This window comes from Folsomia candida, unplaced genomic scaffold (genome assembly GCF_002217175.1).
Source record: "Folsomia candida strain VU population unplaced genomic scaffold, ASM221717v1 Fcan01_Sc001, whole genome shotgun sequence".
In the NCBI taxonomy this organism is placed as follows: Eukaryota; Metazoa; Arthropoda; class Collembola; order Entomobryomorpha; family Isotomidae; genus Folsomia; species Folsomia candida.
Genome location: NW_019091193.1, coordinates 6782836 through 6801955, shown reverse-complemented (window position 1 = coordinate 6801955; position 19120 = coordinate 6782836). Strand labels below are relative to the sequence as shown.

Genomic DNA, 19120 nt, shown 5'->3' with positions numbered 1-19120 from the left:
TTCATATTATTTGTAAGCCCAAAATGGTACAAATGCTATTTATCTGCCTATGCATGCACATTATTGCTTAATCAATTTCGGTTTTAATACGTATTTAGTTGGCACTTATAATACTTGACTATATTAATAAATAAATTAATATTCATAACATAAAGAAAACTTGAAGCTTTTATGCACTAAATTGCGCTAGAACGCCCAATTCCACATACATACATATGCATATTATTTTTGTCAAACTGAAACAAACTACAAAAGCGATTGTTATGAAATTGTGTAAATAATCAATAAGGACTTGAAAAAATGTACTTCTTGAAATCTATGAGTAATGATACATTTTATTTCCACCATGTCTCGGCGATTAAGCTAATTTTGAGAATTCTCAGTGCAACGCATCACGAGTAATCAATTTACGCAGTTCCCACCCCACCATCAACTACATTGATACTTCCCGTAATAAATTTTGCAACCGGGCTGGATAAGTAGAGCGCAATGAAGGCGACGTCATCCAACTCGGCGACACCTGGAACAAGTTGACGTGCTTTGATTGCAGAAGTTTTCAAACCTTGGCGAACATCTGGTGGCAAATTATCCATCAGTCCCGTGATCATTGGTCCCGGTGCAATTCCGTTGACACGAATGTCATATTGTGCAAATTCAACGGCCAGGTTTTTAGTCAACATGTCAACGGCTGCTTTACTGCAACTGTAAATTGTTCCCGAGTGCTGAGTTCCAACCGGATATGGTCGTTGTCCGGCCTTATAAGGACAATATTTTTTAAGTTATGCCTTCACATTATGCCATCAAAAGAAGTACTCACCAGTGAAGAAACATTCACAATGGTTGCACCCTTAATTTCGTTTTGAATCACATTCTTTGCAAAAATTTGGCACATGTTAAGAACCGCTTTGAAGTTTACGCTTAAAACCCTGGAAGAAAAATTTTGTAATCAATGATTTGCTAATATGAAGCTAAACCTTATCAACTTATTTACTTATCGACAGCACTCTCAGTCGCTTCCAGTATTGGTTCATAAATAAAAACCCCAGCATTGTTGACGAGATGGTCCATGGGCCCTAATTTCTGGACAATCTCTTTCACCTCGTCCCACTTGGATAAGTCGATCACTGCTGTGACCACGGTGGGAAAAGATTTGGTTACATCGTCGAGAAGTTCTTGCTTAATGTCCAAGGCAAAAACAGAGCCACCAGATTTCACAAAGCTTTCCACAATTGCCCGACCAAGTCCTGGCAGATTAAAAAAATATCAACAAGAATAAATTGTTATTATTATTTAAATTGTGCAAATAAAGCGCATTTATTATTTACCACGACCAGCCCCCGTCACCAAGATTCGTTTTCCTTCAAATGAAAATGACATGGTGTTCCTCCTAATAATAACAACGTACTAAAACAACTACCGTTTAGTTGTTTTAGTTAATACGAAGCCATTGAACATGCAATACTTTTCATGTGGATTTTCAAGTGCTTGTATTGTGTGTCTGGTTTAATTTTACTTCAACTGCTGTGTAGCACGTTAACGTATGTATGTATTTTTTCAAGATAATTGTTATTAATATACATAAATATGTAACCCTGGATTTGGTTGGAGGAATGTACCATTTAATCTGATCTCCTGTTTAATGTAAGTCACACGCGTGCTGCTGTGTAGTAGCTTATGTACATTGTATTTGAGACCGATTTTTATGCATTACGCTGGTTCATGTTACTTTTGCTTCTGTTGTATGAATATGTATGTATGTATAACACTTTACATGAGTGGTCTTTGGGTTTTTTATTCTAATTAAAATAAATTATCAGAATATGTCTGTTTTATGTATTGAGAGGAGAAAAGTCTGCAAACCGAAAGACCTGGTGTTCTTAGGATTACACAGTTTAATTTAAAGGAGTCGGAAGAAAACGGAACTTTCTCCCGAAAGAGCTTTCTCCATTCTTTCTCCCGAATCGGTAGCAGCAAATTAACTTCACATCAGCATCACATACCATCAATCGTCATCACACATACTTTCATAGTAATATATCATGTAGTATGTATATATATCTTTATAGCTTTTTAAAAATTCGGTATCTGTCACAATCTTATCCTGACCGAGCAATTAAAGGTCAATGTATTATGCATCAGTGCATCGGTTGCAAAAATACAAGTTGCATTAATTGATAAGGCAAAAATTGATATGTATGGATGAGAATATCATTTGGGATATGCAAAATGTGCAAAAATGGACGAAAATGATTATCGCATTAAACATAATTATAATGTACTTATAAATGCATTATGCAAATATGCATGAATCTGTGTATACCACTCCAATTTTGCAACATCACCAACTTTAATTTCTATCTATCTTATCGAGCTGAAATTTTACGCGTTCAAAAATTCAGGTTATCTTTATTGATTCTCCGACCAACCCACACAACTCAGTGGTAAGCTTATTCCCAATTAAAACATCAAATACCAGTGTGCAAATATAGGTGCATGTCAATTCTTAAAAACACTTTATTCCATATCACCATTCATTTGTTGTCATTTTTTCTGCTCGTCTTTCTACTGACACAGCAATTTTTTTTATCTATTGTCTCATCACCATGACGACGAGCGATGTTCTCAAGGCTGCATTCTCCAATAACGAATACACTTCTGAGGAGAAAGACAAATTGGTCAAATTCAGGAGCAATTTAGCAGGTCTCTCCCTAACCAAGGACCAATTGGATGACTCGTACCTCATCAAATGGCTCCGAGCTCGGAACCTCGATCTCGTCAAGGCCGAAGACATGTTCCGAACTTCCATGAAATGGAGGAAAGATAACCAGATTGATACCTTACTCGAGCGAGAGGGTAACGTGCCCGAGGAGCTGCAAAGATTGATCCCACTGGCTTTCTGTGGAATTTCAAAAGAGGGCTATGCTACATTTTTGGTCCCCTTTGGGCGACATGACGTTCGCGGAATGCTGGACAAATATGGACTAGAAACGTGTAAAAAATTTAATATGCTTTTCATGGAACAATGGGTCAAGATTATGAAAGAAGAAGGCGCAAAGAAAGGGGTCCAATGCACGCAAATCATTGAAATTTGTGACTGTGAAGGGTACGCAAATATTTACCTTAATTTAAATAGTAGACAAAATTGTAGGCAAATAAAAATATTAAACCGTGCAATTTACAAATTTTAATTTTTTTGCTTCATTTTCAGTTTTTCTTACCGTCAAATGGCAACTAAATCCTGTCGAGATTTCATGACTGGGACGCAAGCCGTCATGGACGCCAATTATCCAGAACTCCTTCGTCTCTGTATGATTGTCAACGCTCCGAAGGTTTTTGAGCTGATTTACAATATTCTGAAGCCTCTTTTGCCAAAGTCCACTTCTGACAAGATTGACATTTATGGGGTAAGTTTTCTAGTTGTTATTTTCGCAAACTAATATTTATGATGCAGACATTTAATTTGCTTAAATGCTTACAACTTTCTTTTTAGAGTGACAAAGACACGTGGAAGAAGATTGTAAGAGAAAGATTTCCATTGGAATTGATTCCGACCAACTGGGGAGGAGAGCTGGTGACGGAAGACGAGTATGGGAGTGGACACCCCATATGGATACAAGGTCCAAAAGATATGTCGGCCTTTATGAAGGGTAAGGATTACTGCATATTTGCATAGATTCAAAATCAGTATTAGCATAAAAACTAGCCCGTAATAACTGAAACTTAAGTGTTGTAACCTTTTTGCCCAGGATTAACCGAGGAGGACGCCGCCTTCACAAAAATTGTTGTCGCCCCTCGTGAACGATTCATCCAAGAGGTTCAAGTCTCCGATAAGCAGACAATCCTCGAGTGGAAATTTAAATCTGAGGGACATGACGTCGGTTTCCATCTATTTTATTCTAAGGAAGCTCGTGCCAAGAAGGACCAGTGGGAAGATATCGTCCCCTTGGCGCGGGTGGACGCTCACACCCAAGTTCAGGAAGGGTCCCACATTTGTGAAAAAGAGGGCATCTACTCCCTCGTTTGGGACAATGGATTCAGCCTCATGAAGTCAAAGACGATCCTTTACCAGATATCCTTCATCGATCAACAAGAGCAGGAAAAGTTGGACGCATAGTTAAAGTGCATTTAAAAGGAGCGTGTGGTACATGTTAAATGTATTTAAATTGTCCAATTGTAGATATGTAAAAAATAAATCCTTCATGATTAGGTACAAAAGCGTGTATAAATAATATGCAATTGATAATACTTACGTACGCGACGGTCTTATGTATATCGGTAATATTAACAGATAAAAATGACTCGCAATAAAAAACGACATTCTCGTGCTATTTATCAATGCTGAAGTTGGGTTGCTCGTCTCGAGGAGAGTTGTAGTTTATCGTTAATCTAATTGTACACATCGTAGATTAGATAAGCCTCCTGTTGCCTTGTCCGGATAAGAATTGTCGTAATGTGGCACACTTTTCAGTGAATCCCAGTTATCATTTCAGTGAAATAATTTCACAGCAGAAAGAAACGTACATGAAGTTTCCAAGCCGAGTGTTGAAAAAATTTTAATTGAACGTTCTTCAATTTCATTCAAGATAAAAAATAAAGGTGACGATAGAATGTTGGTCAACATTTATCTCAGAACAGGGCCGCCCGTATATGTAAAGAAGATGCTCGACTGGTCCAGGATAATCGATGAGTTGGAAGTTTTGCACGATAAAATTATGACCGTTGACATCGAGCTCACTTGGATGGAGGCGATTGAGAAAACTTTTAACGGGGTGAGCCCCTAAGATACTGAATTAAATACGCATTGCACACTGGTTTAAACTCATAAATTTGCTTACTAAATTTATTTACTCATAAATTTATAAATATCAAAATTCAATACAGTTTATAATTGATGCAAACAAGTATTACGTCCGCAGAGTGAGAGGTCGTTTTGGCGAACCTCCACATTGTTTGAAAGAACCTGTAAGAAATATTATTAAATGTACACATTTCTTCAAAAATGATTGTTAAAAAATGCTTCTTACAGATTTCAATTCTCATGTCGGAGTTTAATAGGATTAGCACAGGAAAGAAAAAGTATGCTGTGCAGATAATGAGTTTTGACGAGAAGGTCCCATTGTCCAGTGTGGAGGGAGGCGTCCGTGAAGATTTGAGCTATCGAGACTGTGGAGCTAAACGCCAGCGGACCAGCCGCGTACGCGAATGTGTGGTGAATGATAACCGTGCTGGTGAAAGAAACCTCGAAGAAACAATTTCATGGGTAAGACGCCCACATGATGAGGAAATCACTGGAAATGGTAACACAGCTATCAGTGAGACGATAACGAATCAACAGGATCAAGGCACTACTCAAGTAAGCTGTGATGTAGTACTTAATAACATGATGATTTGCTAAAGTTTTTACCACCTTGTTTAATGGTAGGTCAGCATAGTACGACCTACTCTTCCTCCTGTGCCCTTCCATCAAAATGCGCAAACAGCTTTGCCAGTACCAGCTCCACAGGCAGCTCCACCGGCAGCTCCACCGGCAGCTCCACCTCCACAACAAGACAAAAATCGAAGATTTGATGCGGAGGAATTCAAAGACAAATTCTTGGAACGTGCGAAAATGACTATAACGAATTCACAGGTTAAATTCTAGTGACGATAATCTTGTATAAATCATTAAACCATCTTGACATATTAATTAAAAGTGACGATATCATCGTTTTCTTTCAGCTGCTCAAGGCTCGTCATGCTCTCCTTCAATTGAAAGCCTCTAGCAATAAAGAAGGTAATACAAAGTGGTCCAAATGGGTTTTAACGTCACCAGAACCGACCAACCTTCTCCGCGTATTGTTTGACGTTTAGTCAAAAGTAGATAGTTTTCGGATGAGTCGAAGTTAACTACGTTAACTTGCTCAAATATTTAAGGTGCTATGATCAACTGCATCTGAATATATGTCATGACATTATGGGGGAGAATACCACCGTGCAATCATGGAATCAAAGTGACGAATATTATGTTTTCATGATTTTGCTTTGACTCCAGTAGACACGGAACACTTGGCGAATGTAAATCTTGAGGTTTTCTTATCTTTAAAATGTCATTTCTGTGCCATTTGCTTCCATTTATGATGAACCAGTACTGCTAGTAGTTTATACTTACATATAAATTAACAACCGTGTAGTACGCATGTGCGTATTTTTTAACTACGGAACAAATAATAATGCATATGTACAATGTAATATTAATAAGACATGAGTGTATTGTTTATTTCCATTTGATGCAGAAAAACACAATTCCTTGATAATTGCAGTCATACAAATAATCCAAAATTCCAATAATACTCTTTGCTTGACACTTGATACACTACATATATGAAACCTACGATCTTTCATCGCCCTATAGATTACGCACACATGCTCATGTATGTATTGATTAAATTTGAAAGAGAATGTTCACTTTAATAGTCAGTTAAAACTTTCTACAGAAAAAATCAGATGCCAAGATGTCAATAACAAAAGCTACAAATACTACATTAGGTATTTAAATATGTTGCATGCGACATACCATATGAACTACAAATATGTGCATATTAGCTAAAGCGAACTTAGATCAACAATTCCAATAATCTAAAGAAGAATTCCACACTTGGGACGATATCACTTGGATGTCAAGTTTAGTATTGACTTTGACTTTCCACAAGTGAAAGTTATCCAGTAGCACGTACTACGACGCCTTTCCTGTACCTTTGATTTTTTTTAGAGAAAGAAGTATCATAAATCAATGGAGAACAGTCGAAGACGTGGACTGAACCCTAACTTCCTTATATTGAGTTTTTATCAATGCAACATATTTTGCACCCACATTGGGTACATCTACTCTAATAAAGTGTTAGTATGATCCCTGGGTCCCTGGGTCCGTCTTCGCAATGCAAATTGCCCCATACAGTAGACAAAGAAGGAAGCGGAGCAACCACTGCATGCATGCACTGCACTGCATGAATAAATGAATACATGAACATGTACACCCCACATACATACATCACTCATCAATAGTGGTTATCATGATAAGTGATCGTGATAAACACTATTAATTAATTATTTTAGTTTGAGAAACTCTACCCACAGCGAGTGGCATGTCAATTCGAATGTATTTTTGACGCTGAATCCAACGCCGTCAATGGTTTTGACCTGCGAGGCCCCCGTGACCTCGCCGTGACCGTGGTGTCCAAATCTGGCTTATTCGTGATGTCGCATATCAATTCGAATGTATTTTTGACGCTGAATCCGAATCCGTCAATAGCTTGGCGTTAATTGTAGAAGTTAACGGGGTTTATGGAACTTAACGGGAGCGTGAAGCGTGGGAATTTAAATAGTTAGCTATGCAGTTACTCCCACGCGACGGGAATTTAAGTAATTAGCTATTCAACTACTCCCACAGGGGGGAATCAAATTTTACTGTGACCAGGTTAATTAAAATGCAGTATGACTTCGGCAAACCCTCAGTCTGATGTATGTATGTAGTATGACAAAGTCTCCACTGGGAATTATTTAAAATATAGTATGACGGATTTTTCGCTTTGGGCACACCCCCCACTGAAACTCTAGAACCCGGCCTTGGCCGGGCTATACGCTAGTATTAAATAAGACACAATGTATGCACATATTAGTGATACCTTATGTACCATATACCTTAAAATATACTTTGGCATACATATATCTGTCACTACATACATGTGCCTATATTTTATACTTATGTATGTAGGCAGTTCTTGCTCAGTATAGATATGTACTTGTGTTCCAGATTCCAAATTTTTTGAAGTCCAATTTTTAATATAACGGGTTTTTCTACATCCGGTTGAAAAGGTGTGACGCGGAAGAATGTGAAAAGTTCGGCTATAGTAAACACATCGACTATGATTGAATTGAAATGTGCTTGTACTACGATAAGCTCTTTGAAGTTTGTACAAAGACGATATATTACATTCGTCGGTTTTTCCTGTTCAGCTAGGTTCGTGCAAAGATTTGAGGTCCAAGTCTACGACGTGGATAAATTTTCAATGTACATAAAACATAATCGAAGTTGGATTTGTACCCGTATTCTACAAGCATTAGATCGTGGAACACTTGGGAGTACTCAATCATTCACTATTCACTGTTCCTTCGCTGCTTTCGTAATTGTGACAAGGATTGCATAAACCTATTTATTTGGTAACTTTCCAAATAAGACTTTATTATGTATTCTCATCTTCGGTGGACTAAATTGAATAAATTAAATACGATGTGTACTGGACTGAAGAAGAAGATAAGAAATTAGTGGAATTTGTCTTTAAGGTGTGTTCATAGAAATTTATCAGTACACATTTATTGCCGTCACAGACACAGTAAGGGACACAGAACCTGGAACTAAGGATGATTATAATTTTGCAGTTTGTAATACTTGATAATAATTAGCATCAAACTTCATCTCATAGTGCATTAAAAGGACGAAATAGATTTTGTCCAATAGACGTTGTATCAATTGGGAAGTTAGAAGGTATTTCAGGATTTAAATAATGTCAATGTCACATGTCAAATTCAGCCGGTCTTCGGTCTTATTTCGAAGTTAAGGCTTTTACAAATAATTCCAAAACATGTTAAACGTTACAAATATATTTATACGGCGTATTGTTTTAACATTTCTGAGTTAAAATAGATATGACCGAATAGCGTCAAAGTGCGGAATATATAAATTAAAATAAAATGCGCCCCATTTCTACTTTAGCACATTTTGTCCGTTCAACCGCTCTGACCATGAAATTAAGGTATATTTACATATTATACCACATCAATTCGTATCACACCAAACCAAACTTCCCTAAATATCACGTCCCACGCTGCAGAGATGCATTCGGGATGCCAGGAAATTGAAATCTGTTTTAAGTAGAACTTTCTTTTCTCAGATGAGTCGATTCCAACATGCGACACCATAATAAATCCGGAACGCGAGCCCAGCGTTACATACATATTTTATACCTGTCAGCCTTGCTATGAATTTTGAGGAGAAAGGTGCAACGGGTAAAGCAAAGTTGTGTTTGCTGTCCTGGAGAATTCTTGACAGTCTCAATTTAGCTCTCCTCTCAACAAGAGGGTCGCCACGACACTGGCACTTTCTCCATCTCAAAGTGCCCTTCTTGTTGGATTTATTAGCTCTACGATACCTTTCTCGCCCTGATTATACCATCTAAATGAGTTTCAACGATGGACTATTTTAATTCAACTGATTTTGTGGCATCAATCTCCATGGTCAACAATGCAGAACCGTATCCACTCACGTCCCTCTTAAACTCTACGACTTCTTCAGCCCAATTCTCCATATTTCTCTCGGTCTCATTTATTGTCGGAATTCACTCATGTATCGGTCTTGTCCCAAACTTTGCAGTCCTTTGTCTCCTCGTGCAACAGAAGCGAACCAGGTAACGAATACATACGTATGCAAATACTAAATAGTTTTAGTTTATAAATAACTTGTTTACTTCCCAAACATGTCTATAAATCTGGTAATTATAATTGAGCGACTGCGTACTTCAATCATATATACATACATCGTATCACATTATTGCTAATTTCGGATGATACAAGACATCAAAGACTTTCTCAGGAAGTGAAGACTTTAATTAACATTCCGCCTTCTCGACTTATCCATAGATCTCTTCACTACCTCAACGCCCACCTCGCCGTGGTATCAATACTCATCCTTTGCCAAGGAATCATGTACCTGTCGGACGATAAGAGACATTCCGAGAGTTCTGGGTGTTCGCTAATTGTCTACTTACGGAGTAAGTTGAGAAAATTAATTAACAATGACCCATTCATCTCTCAAAGTTACTCATTACGGATGTTGTTGTTGTCACGGGAAGCCATGCAGAAATACTTTTGTTGTATGTACGTACGAACTTCCTCATCAATCTCTTTGTCAATCAGATTGTCTCATTAATCTACTCGCACTCACCGTCCTTTCCATAAGTCACGAGCGAGTGAGGAGCCTTGAAGTGCAGCGACATTTGCGAAATGATGTCAATGTACTTCGTGTGACGGTGGGAATCTGGGGATGCTCCTTGATTGCTGCCATCCCTGCTTTCTTTTCGGCACACTTTGTGCAACATGTCCATCCCGATGGTGTTCTTCACGCCGCGTGTGTTAAGGTTGGTTCAAGGTTAATGTCGTACATGCGTGATACTTATCTTACATGATCATGTAAGGAAGACATCATGTCATGGTGTCATCCTTTCACAAAGCATAATCCGATGAGATATTCGGAGGCGTGATGCTGATCAGGTTCCTGGAATTGGAATCATTGAGACACAAATTATTTTTTGTACCATTTTTGTTGGGGACACCGAATTGTGATGATAAATATGTTACATATGTACACATTCTTAAATATGACTTATGTATGCGAGACCCTAGTTTTAATAATCCGTTAAATTTAAGCCTATAAAATTTTTTTTTTGGTTTGGCACACCAATTTATTTCTCATGATGCAAACTTTGTAGCAACTGAATTCGAGTTAGAATAGTACTTTTTAACTTTAAATGTTTTGTAAAGGTTTCACTCTATAAAATATTCACATCGTTAGTTCGTTGATATTAATATGTAGTCTAGTAGGCTTAGATACTAGTATTTGTAGTTTGTATCTCGGAAATTGCATTTTTTGGTAATACTTGAAATGGTGTTGTGCTGATTTTCTTCATTGAAATTATTTTCCGCATTTAAGTTGAATAGCATGAAACTGCTTTGTGAAGCATGAAAACTTGTCATTGACAAGAAGGACTTTTATTGAACTGCAGTATTGACATATTTGTCAAATCTTCCATTGAACTTTGTAGGAAATGTATTACATAAAATAAGTAGAATACCAGATATTCCCAATTACGCTTTATAGACGAACAGCATATATATATATGAGCCTAATAATGGGCGTACATATGGCAACACCTAAATACATAGAATCGTAACTCGTCTAGCAAATTTGCACAGGGAAAAATTGTTTCGTAACCCAAATTACGAAACAAATTTTTTGAGCGTCGAAAATTCACAAAATATTGATTTCACACATTTTTCAAAGATATGTATATTAAGCAATCCTGTGTTCCTATTTCGATTTGGTTTAATTGAATTATCTGTAATTTAATAATTTCTATTGCTTGTGATGAGGAAGATGAGCTTGCGAAATAAAATAACTCTGAAACAACATGCCCATTTGCTGGGTGAATTTACGAAACAAATCCCTTGGTTAGTTTTTCAGCAAAAGTTTTGGGAAATTTCGTAAACTTTTACCGGTTATGTTGCTATGTCAAGTTTGCAAGATATGACAACGTTGTCTCATGAGTACGCTCAATATTAATAACTATTAAGAAACGAGGTATGCACCCCGGTACATAAGACGATAAAGAGCAAAACAAATACATTGTTAAATATTTTTGTTTAGTATGTTTTTGATATTAATTTCCTGTCTTGGCAGGGACCATTACTTGGAAATTTTGTTCTTGGACTTGTTTACGAATCCCTGAGATGTTTGGTCTTTCACATTTTGCTTTCCTGTTACCTTATGTTTGGTATGTCACTAATTCAGGATCCCAAAAAGTATTACAAACATTTCAATGTGTTCAAAATTTCAGAACTCTACAAAATACGATCCAAGCTGAAATACTTTTACTTCCGTCAGGTAATTTGTTTCAGCAGTTGTAAATATTACTCATGCTTCAGACTGATCAAATTACCAGCTATGCAAGTTTGGACGTATATCTCTGAACTTGTCTGCTTATGTAAACAAAATCGTAATGCCGGTGGCCGCGGAAGCCGTGGGGACTTCTGAAGACATTAGCAATGTAAGATAGGGGAGGGAGGGGATTCTATAACATGGGAAGATGATGGGCATTTAGTAACCGTGGGAACATTCCTCCTCTGTCCCAACGCTTCCGCAGCCACTGCACAATACATAAATATTTTCATCCCGAATTCTAAAACTTGTCCTAACTCAAGACAAATTTTCTCCATCTTGTACAGCAGCCAGTTCCGAGTCGCAGATTGAAGAAGGTTCGCCGTGTCAGATTCATCTTTATCAACTCGATTACTTTCACCTTAATCTGGTTCCCGTTCGGTCTTTTCCACTCGATATACACACCTTTTCGAGATTTGGATAAAATCCAACATTTCGAGATAGATTATTCCAATCTGGACGAAGCTGGATTGCTCTTCACGGAAATTCAAGAAGGAATAAAAGACCCGACAAAGAAACCCTTCAATCGGCACCCGGTCCTATATTACGTGGGAATTTGTGCCATTTACATGTACATCATCCTGCTTCCCGTCATTATATATTGCACGCACAACAATGCTTTGAAACACTTCCGGCGTCTCGGGCGAAGGCTGACTTTCTGGAAACGAGAAGCAAATAGCGTTGTTGACGGGATTGAGAAATCGAAACGGAATACAAGTTCTAACGAGATTAGTAAATGCGTCGGAGGAACTACAGTTGCCCGTAGTTATTACAGTCCTGAAGGTGAAGACGAGTGTCCGTGTGAACTAATGATGCAAGAAACGCATGGCAACGTTTCCCTTAAACAAACAATTGTAACAATTAATATTGAACTGGTGGATGATGAGGTTATCGATGAGGTGTAAGTTGGTGAAAATGAGCTTTCTTATATATTTATTGTACCTGATTTCAAGGTAATTGGTCCATCCTATTTTATATGTTTGTTTATTTATAAGAATAATAAATAAATATTATTTCTTTAAAAAAGGCCACAAATTCCAAGCCCATTACTAAATATTCACATGCAAACATGACATTTGCGCAGGCCAACTTTTCTTTTTTGATGGACCACAAGAAGTCATTAATACAAATATCCTTTCTTGAAAGATTTTCTACGAAGAGGAAATGGAAACTTGAAACTCATTAGGGTAACAAGGATTTCCTCGAATCGTCCGACAATGCAATTATTAAATGTCATCCAGGGCGGATGAGAGTTAGAAATGGTATTTACCCGGAAGGAACAACATGTACGTTGTAGAAATTATTTGCCAAATATCAACATATGAAAACGAAACGGAAAGTTGATGCCTGGAGATTTTCATGCCAACCTTTTCAGAACTCATAGTCAAGTAATGCCAAATTAGCAAGCACCGAGGCGTTATGCATATATACATACATACGTATTTAGTAGCCTATTAATTACCAAGGAAGTACTAGGAACTGAGAACTGGTTAAGATGCTCTCCATGATTCAATATTGAATTCTTACAATATACTTTCAAAGGAATAGCGGAACAGAAGTTAGATATGTCTACCTGTAAGTTTAGTTCGTCGCAAGTATGTACATATTAGATGCTAAGTTTGTATAAGAACTGTAAGCTTATAAAATGAGTCCTTGTGCGAACCAAGTTTGTATAATCAGCACTCAATACCACTTATAAGCGGAATTGCGAACATACATCTTAATGCCTAATGACCAAGTCTTGGTGAAAGTCGATACTTTACAATTGCATACTACATATTGTGGATTATATGTTTACCACACAAATTGAGTGTTTAATTAATGAGAGTACAGCAAAAAAAAACTGCTCTCTCTCTCGATGAGGCACTACTACTGTTGCTAATAGAAACAACACCGTGTAGTATGTATAGCTTATTGTATATCTTATTCCATGCAATAACATTCGTAGGAAAAATATGTAATCAAAAAATTTACTCCATTCTATCATAAAATCAATTGTGCATACATAAGTACATATGTATGTAGGTAGCAAAATGTGATAAAATTGAGGGGAACGTGTTAGGCTATTATCACATCCATATAATATTCCTTGTTTGGCATAATATTATTAAAATCACGGCTTTTTGGCAACACGATTTTTTTAAATTACATGAAAGTCATAACATTTAATTTTCGACGTAAAAAACCTCCTCCGCGAAGCTGAGGATCAATTAAGTAAGAGTACTTTAACGAATTCTAAGGACTGGAGAATACTCAAAGTAACTTCAAATTGTAGAGTGTATTATTTATCAATTAGAATCCTACATCCAGTAAATGAGCAGGCTTTGTGAAAGCATTAGCAATTGTACTATAACGGAAAAACATATCTACATACATCATACATAAGCCTAGTAAAAGTTACGTGTTTAAGTATATCTAGTATGTACGTCTCCCTTTGTTCACATAATGTTTCAATCTCCTCGTATCCTTCATCCATGTCTACCATCGAAGTGTTTGCGTTCGTTTTGCAAAGTTTCTCATAACAGATATTCTCGGAAGGGAAACTAACTTTCTCCACCTTGTTCAAGCAACAAATTTAATAAATCATGCTATGCCAAGCGTAGAATCAGTATAAGATTTGCATACGTTTGACTTTGACACTGTATTAATCGTCAGCATACACATTTATTATCTATATTGTACATATATGTACCTATGCATTAAATTACATAATACATATTAACTATTTTAACATGTAAAATCCATCCATAATCCATAAATATATTTATTTACAAATAAATGAATGGGCTGATTTTAAAAAAATGAAGATTACATTATACATTCGTTTCAATGAAACAGGTAAAAATGTTGATTTTAATTTTTCAGAATTTGTTTTATATGTATTTCGTAATTTGAAATCCTGCTCACAAAAACTTTTTTGGAAATTAGATTACGTGATGCAATCTTACTTTTGGTTATGTACATATGTAATTTAAGTACGCACGTCAAAAATATTTCATGGTCATGCAATCTTATGATTCGCTTTAGTTCTAAAGCATTTCTCCTAAGAAGCATTGCATGTGCTTTGTTTCAATATTTACTTTTATTCGGCTTTTACGCTATGATTGTGGTTAAACAAGTTCAGTCACAATATGGATGAGTGAATTGTCGCTCATAATACAATATGAATGGGATATTCTGCTCATTGGGTCAAAATTAAAGGTTCGCGATGTATGTCATAAAAGAGTAATGAGTTTTAGTTGATGATCAAGCTAGCAGCATCCAAACCAAAACATCGTCGTGCAGAAAATGATTCATAACCGATGAGTTTTGACATAATCCTACACACGTACTTTACTCTGTCATTTGTATTTGATTCTAATTATAAATTTAGATTCATCCCTCTTCATTAGTATGCATTGTTCTTGGAGATCAACTTTCTCCTGGAATACGTAACAAATACTGTATTACATAAATTGCTAATTAATAATACTTCCTTATACTAACTTCTCATTAGAGGAAAGTCAGAATATAAATTTTTCGTGGTTTACATATATAGCATGTGCATACGCGTATAAGTATGTATGTACAGATATAAATCTGATCGGTACTGTCAAAATAGTCGAAATAGATAAAATGTAGCTGTACATATAACTGTACATATGCATGTATGGTTTATGCAATATACATCCAGGCTGTCATTAAGTGAGTATGGATGGAGAAAGCCTCTTGAAATACAATATGCAATTCGGGGAGACATTTTATGCAATGGAACTCGACTTCTGAAATATATATGCAAATAGGATAGTTGAAGTGTCCGTTTTTTCAACAATCCTGCGTACACTACACATTTGTGAAGTTCACTTTATATGATTACAAATATGATCGATCTACGATGCACAGAATCGAAATGCAAAAAATTCTGAGTAATTATTTAGACTTGTCTCACTCTCAACAGGTTTGCCATTATTTTCCTCAAAATTCTCAATCATTTCTTGACTTTATTTTTAACTTAAGCTACTTCTGTATGTATATAACAGTAGTGTCCAATAATGACGAGTTCACGCTGGAAACACTTTGCTGCAATTCTTTTAAACTTTAACACCCTGTTTAGTCTTCAATTTATTGTTGGCCAATCCCATACAACAAAATCAGCTAAAACCCTCCAACCAATTAGTCTTTTACTAGAACACTTTCCAAATTGCACAACCATCCTCGTTAAACCAAATTCAACTGCTGAGTTTGACTTACAATTAAAATTAAATCCGATCATTCTGCGCAGTGCTTCCTTTGATAGTAAGCGTTTAAAAAACTATCAGTTGAACACTACCAATTTCCGAAGACGATACGCAGTAAAACATTGCTATCTATTTGTCCTGCTTCTGCCAGAAAGTGATACGTCCTTTCCAGATTTTAACACTTCCTCCAAACTAAGGAAAACCTGGGCCTGGAGTGATCATGTTAAATATTTCAATAAAATTCAACAAATTAGTGACACTGGCTACCCACAATATTGCCTGCTTCTGACAACCATCAAGGAACACGTCAAACGATGGCTTAGTGAAGCGTCATTTAGAAACAGCTTCCACACGGTACATTTCATGGAATTTGTGATTGTAGAGGTTTCATTAACTAAAAGTAAAGTATCGTACTTATCCGCCGTGGATGAAGCAGATCAGCCTCATTTCATGCTTTACTATCACAACCGTTTATACTCAAACTTGACAATGTCACTGTCCGCTCCATGGTACGAAATAAAGTGTTTCGATCCGCAGTTTGACAATTGCTACGAAAAACTGGGTACCGTGTCGGAATCAATTTCTTATCTGAACAAATATTTCTGGGCTATGAAACAACGCAAAGATAAAGTAGCATCAAATATCATCCAGTCACCAACACTGACCTCCATGAGAGAAAATTATTTTAATAAAATTGTTACATTTTATGAGAAAGTGACCCAAGCCACAAGTCCGACAACGTTCGATGACTTCTTTGATTTCTGGATTCTTGAAGACGTTCTGAAATATCGGAACAAAAGTGATCGTGGTGAAAGTTACGGTATTTACGCCTTACATCAAAAACAAGAGGTTTACTTTATCAACCCTTTAAATCACCCGAATGTCATTGTTCAAGGAGAAGTGACCTTCAGTTTTCTGTCGTGTCACAATGTCCATCGGTATTCTTCAACGTTAAGCGCATTGACCTCACCTTTTGACAATGTCACGTGGATTGTGATACTCCTCACTTTCACAAGTCTTACAATCTTAGGGGACCAACGAGGCTCAAATTCCAACATGCTGTTATTAAGAGGATTGTTTTCCTTTGGAATTTGTGTTGAAAATTCGGTTTTGTCCGCATATCAATCTCGTCTATTTGGGAGGCAACGTTACCCCACTGAAAAACTGGTCACTGGGCTTTTTGCCATTTTAATTGGGTCCATTTTAACAAACTGGTATAAAACTTGCTTCACTAAAGAGATGATTGTGCCTGCAATTTATACATCAACTTGGAGGACCGCATTTGATGTGCGGCATTTTACAATTTTGATACCCATCGATGCTGTGCTTCAGATTCCTCCGGTGAACAATATGAAGGATCGTGACCAGTCAAGCTATATGTTTTACATGTTCTTCGGAATGCAGCTACAAAAACTGATTGGATACGAAGGACAATCCAAAGTATTTAAAGAGTATAGTGAGACAGCAGAAGCATTTTACAATGGCACACCGGATGGTAAAGTGGGAGTAATTAAGCCCGCGATTAAACCTGTATGGTACGAAGATGTAGCATATTTTGTAAATAATATGACAATTTGCGACGAAGTTGCCTACATGGATCGAGCAGAAAACGTTGTCACGTTGCTGCCTTTTCTGAATGATAATGCGAACGGGAAAGTATTTTTGAGAGGTGATGTTGGATTTTTATCTACGCTTCATGGATGGTGGAGCTATCCAATTAGAAACAGCTACGTGTGGAATCGCATTAAAGTGATGATGTCGTCAGGAATCTATTCATATTGGGAGAATTGGTTCAAGACTGTTAAGCCAATTAAATTGTTTCACCATTATGCAAATTGGACATATCCGAAGGTTGATACAGTGGCAAAATTAGATTTCAGTTCGAAAATCTCCACTGCTTTCTACATTTGCGGAATTTGCTTGGTGGTCAGTATATTTGCACTAGTTTGGGAAATTTTTCATTGAAGTTATTTGTAATTATACATTTTTACTTGTATTTATAAATTTGCATAAGGTTTATAGAAACTCCAACTATGAAATAAAGACTGTTGTCTTACTATCAGCAACCATTTTGACTACTCGAAAACGTAAATCTCAATAGAATTAAAACCATATCAATGATCCTAAAAATCGGCACCTATAAATATGCATGCAAAATTTCATACGCCCATTTGTATTCTTGCTTTAAGACGAGCCATGCAAATCAATACTTTTCGGGTGTGGATGTTGAACGCACTCGACTTTTCAAGCCGAAAATTTGTGGGATGAACACTATAATGATTTTAGACTAATAAAATATAGAAGGCTAGACAGTTGAATAATTCACTCATATTAAAAAAACTATCAGTTGTTATATTCTCACCCAACCACGCTCCGCTTCTCTTACTCGACAATGAGAACGTTAGAGTTAAAAAATATTGTGCTCCTTTTGCAGATTCAACTTGCTAACGGATTTACAAATAACTTTATATCAAACGATAAACTAGGAAGTACAAATTCTCATATAGAATCAAGCCATTTCAGCGTAGACAAAGTACTGGATCAATTCTCACCTTGCACATCCGCTCTTATCACGCCAAACAAGAGTGCCGTTTTTGATATAAAACCACGACTAAACCCCATCTTTGCTTTTAACGGAGGAAGACTGGATAACAATTCTATTCTCAGCACAGCAGACTTTGTCAGGAAATATATATCAAAGCAATGCTGGATCTTCATTGTACTGCTTCCAGAAAGAGACGAATCATTTCTCGCTTTCGATGGAGACATTGATGAAAACGAACCTGTAGTCAATTTTATCTATAACCAACTTCAAAGGATCCGTTTGACAAATCATGATTGTTGTGTACCCAAATATTACATTTTTCTTACTACTTTAAAAGACGAATTCGTATACCACTTTATTAGAATCTTACCGTCTCAAGTTTTAAATTTCATGGAATTTGTAGTCGCTGAGGTAGCACTATGTGTAAGTGGATTGGTCGTCTTGAGCGAAATTATTGATGACCAAGTAGTCCTACACTTCATAAACCATTACTATTTCTTCCCAAGGGCGGATATTTCCCATCCATCGTACTCAATAACATGCATGGATGTCGTGTTCAGCAATTGTATGGAAAAATTGGACACCGTTGCTGAATTCGTTTCCAAATTAAAC

The 19120-nt window shown here is 36.7% G+C and overlaps 4 protein-coding genes and 1 long non-coding RNA gene across 7 annotated transcripts; 3 read left to right on the top strand and 2 right to left on the bottom strand.

Moving 5' to 3' along the window:
- Nucleotides 1–303: 303 nt before the first annotated feature.
- Nucleotides 304–1996, bottom strand: LOC110842017 (L-xylulose reductase). Its single transcript, XM_022087718.2, has 4 exons — nt 1326–1996; nt 992–1244; nt 818–926; nt 304–755 (listed from the first exon to the last, which is right to left on the bottom strand). Exons 1-4 carry the CDS (start codon nt 1375–1377, stop codon nt 408–410), a joined length of 762 nt encoding a protein of 253 aa, XP_021943410.1. The 5' UTR covers nt 1378–1996; the 3' UTR covers nt 304–407.
- Nucleotides 1997–2387: 391 nt separating this feature from the next.
- On the top strand, nt 2388–4336 carry LOC110842509 (retinal-binding protein). 2 transcript variants are annotated; one of them, XM_035860082.1, is made up of 5 exons: nt 2388–2441; nt 2575–3103; nt 3209–3404; nt 3491–3647; nt 3747–4336. In XM_035860082.1, the coding sequence occupies exons 2-5, from the start codon at nt 2604–2606 to the stop codon at nt 4112–4114; spliced, it is 1221 nt and encodes a 406-aa protein (XP_035715975.1). In that variant the 5' UTR covers nt 2388–2441; nt 2575–2603; the 3' UTR covers nt 4115–4336. The 2 variants fall into 2 exon arrangements, with proteins under 2 accessions (XP_035715975.1, XP_021943952.1); XM_022088260.2 differs by lacking the exon at nt 2388–2441 and having other exon boundaries at nt 2573–3103.
- Nucleotides 2485–2878, bottom strand: LOC118439067. Its single transcript, XR_004837212.1, has 2 exons — nt 2739–2878; nt 2485–2655 (listed from the first exon to the last, which is right to left on the bottom strand). It is a non-coding gene; the product is annotated as an uncharacterized LOC118439067 (long non-coding RNA).
- A 137-nt stretch (nt 4337–4473) lies between the features above and the next one.
- Nucleotides 4474–6256, top strand: LOC110842507. The gene is made up of 5 exons (XM_022088259.2): nt 4474–4769; nt 4882–4962; nt 5027–5353; nt 5423–5629; nt 5719–6256. Exons 1-5 carry the CDS (start codon nt 4608–4610, stop codon nt 5848–5850), a joined length of 909 nt encoding a protein of 302 aa, XP_021943951.1. The 5' UTR covers nt 4474–4607; the 3' UTR covers nt 5851–6256.
- A 2315-nt stretch (nt 6257–8571) lies between these two features.
- LOC118434394 lies at nt 8572–12706 on the top strand. 2 transcript variants are annotated; one of them, XM_035848252.1, is made up of 6 exons: nt 8572–9440; nt 9673–9803; nt 9949–10169; nt 11489–11582; nt 11646–11692; nt 12037–12706. In XM_035848252.1, the coding sequence occupies exons 1-6, from the start codon at nt 9226–9228 to the stop codon at nt 12649–12651; spliced, it is 1323 nt and encodes a 440-aa protein (XP_035704145.1). In that variant the 5' UTR covers nt 8572–9225; the 3' UTR covers nt 12652–12706. The 2 variants fall into 2 exon arrangements, with proteins under 2 accessions (XP_035704145.1, XP_035703855.1); XM_035847962.1 differs by having other exon boundaries at nt 12034–12706.
- The last annotated feature ends 6414 nt before the right edge of the window (nt 12707–19120 follow it).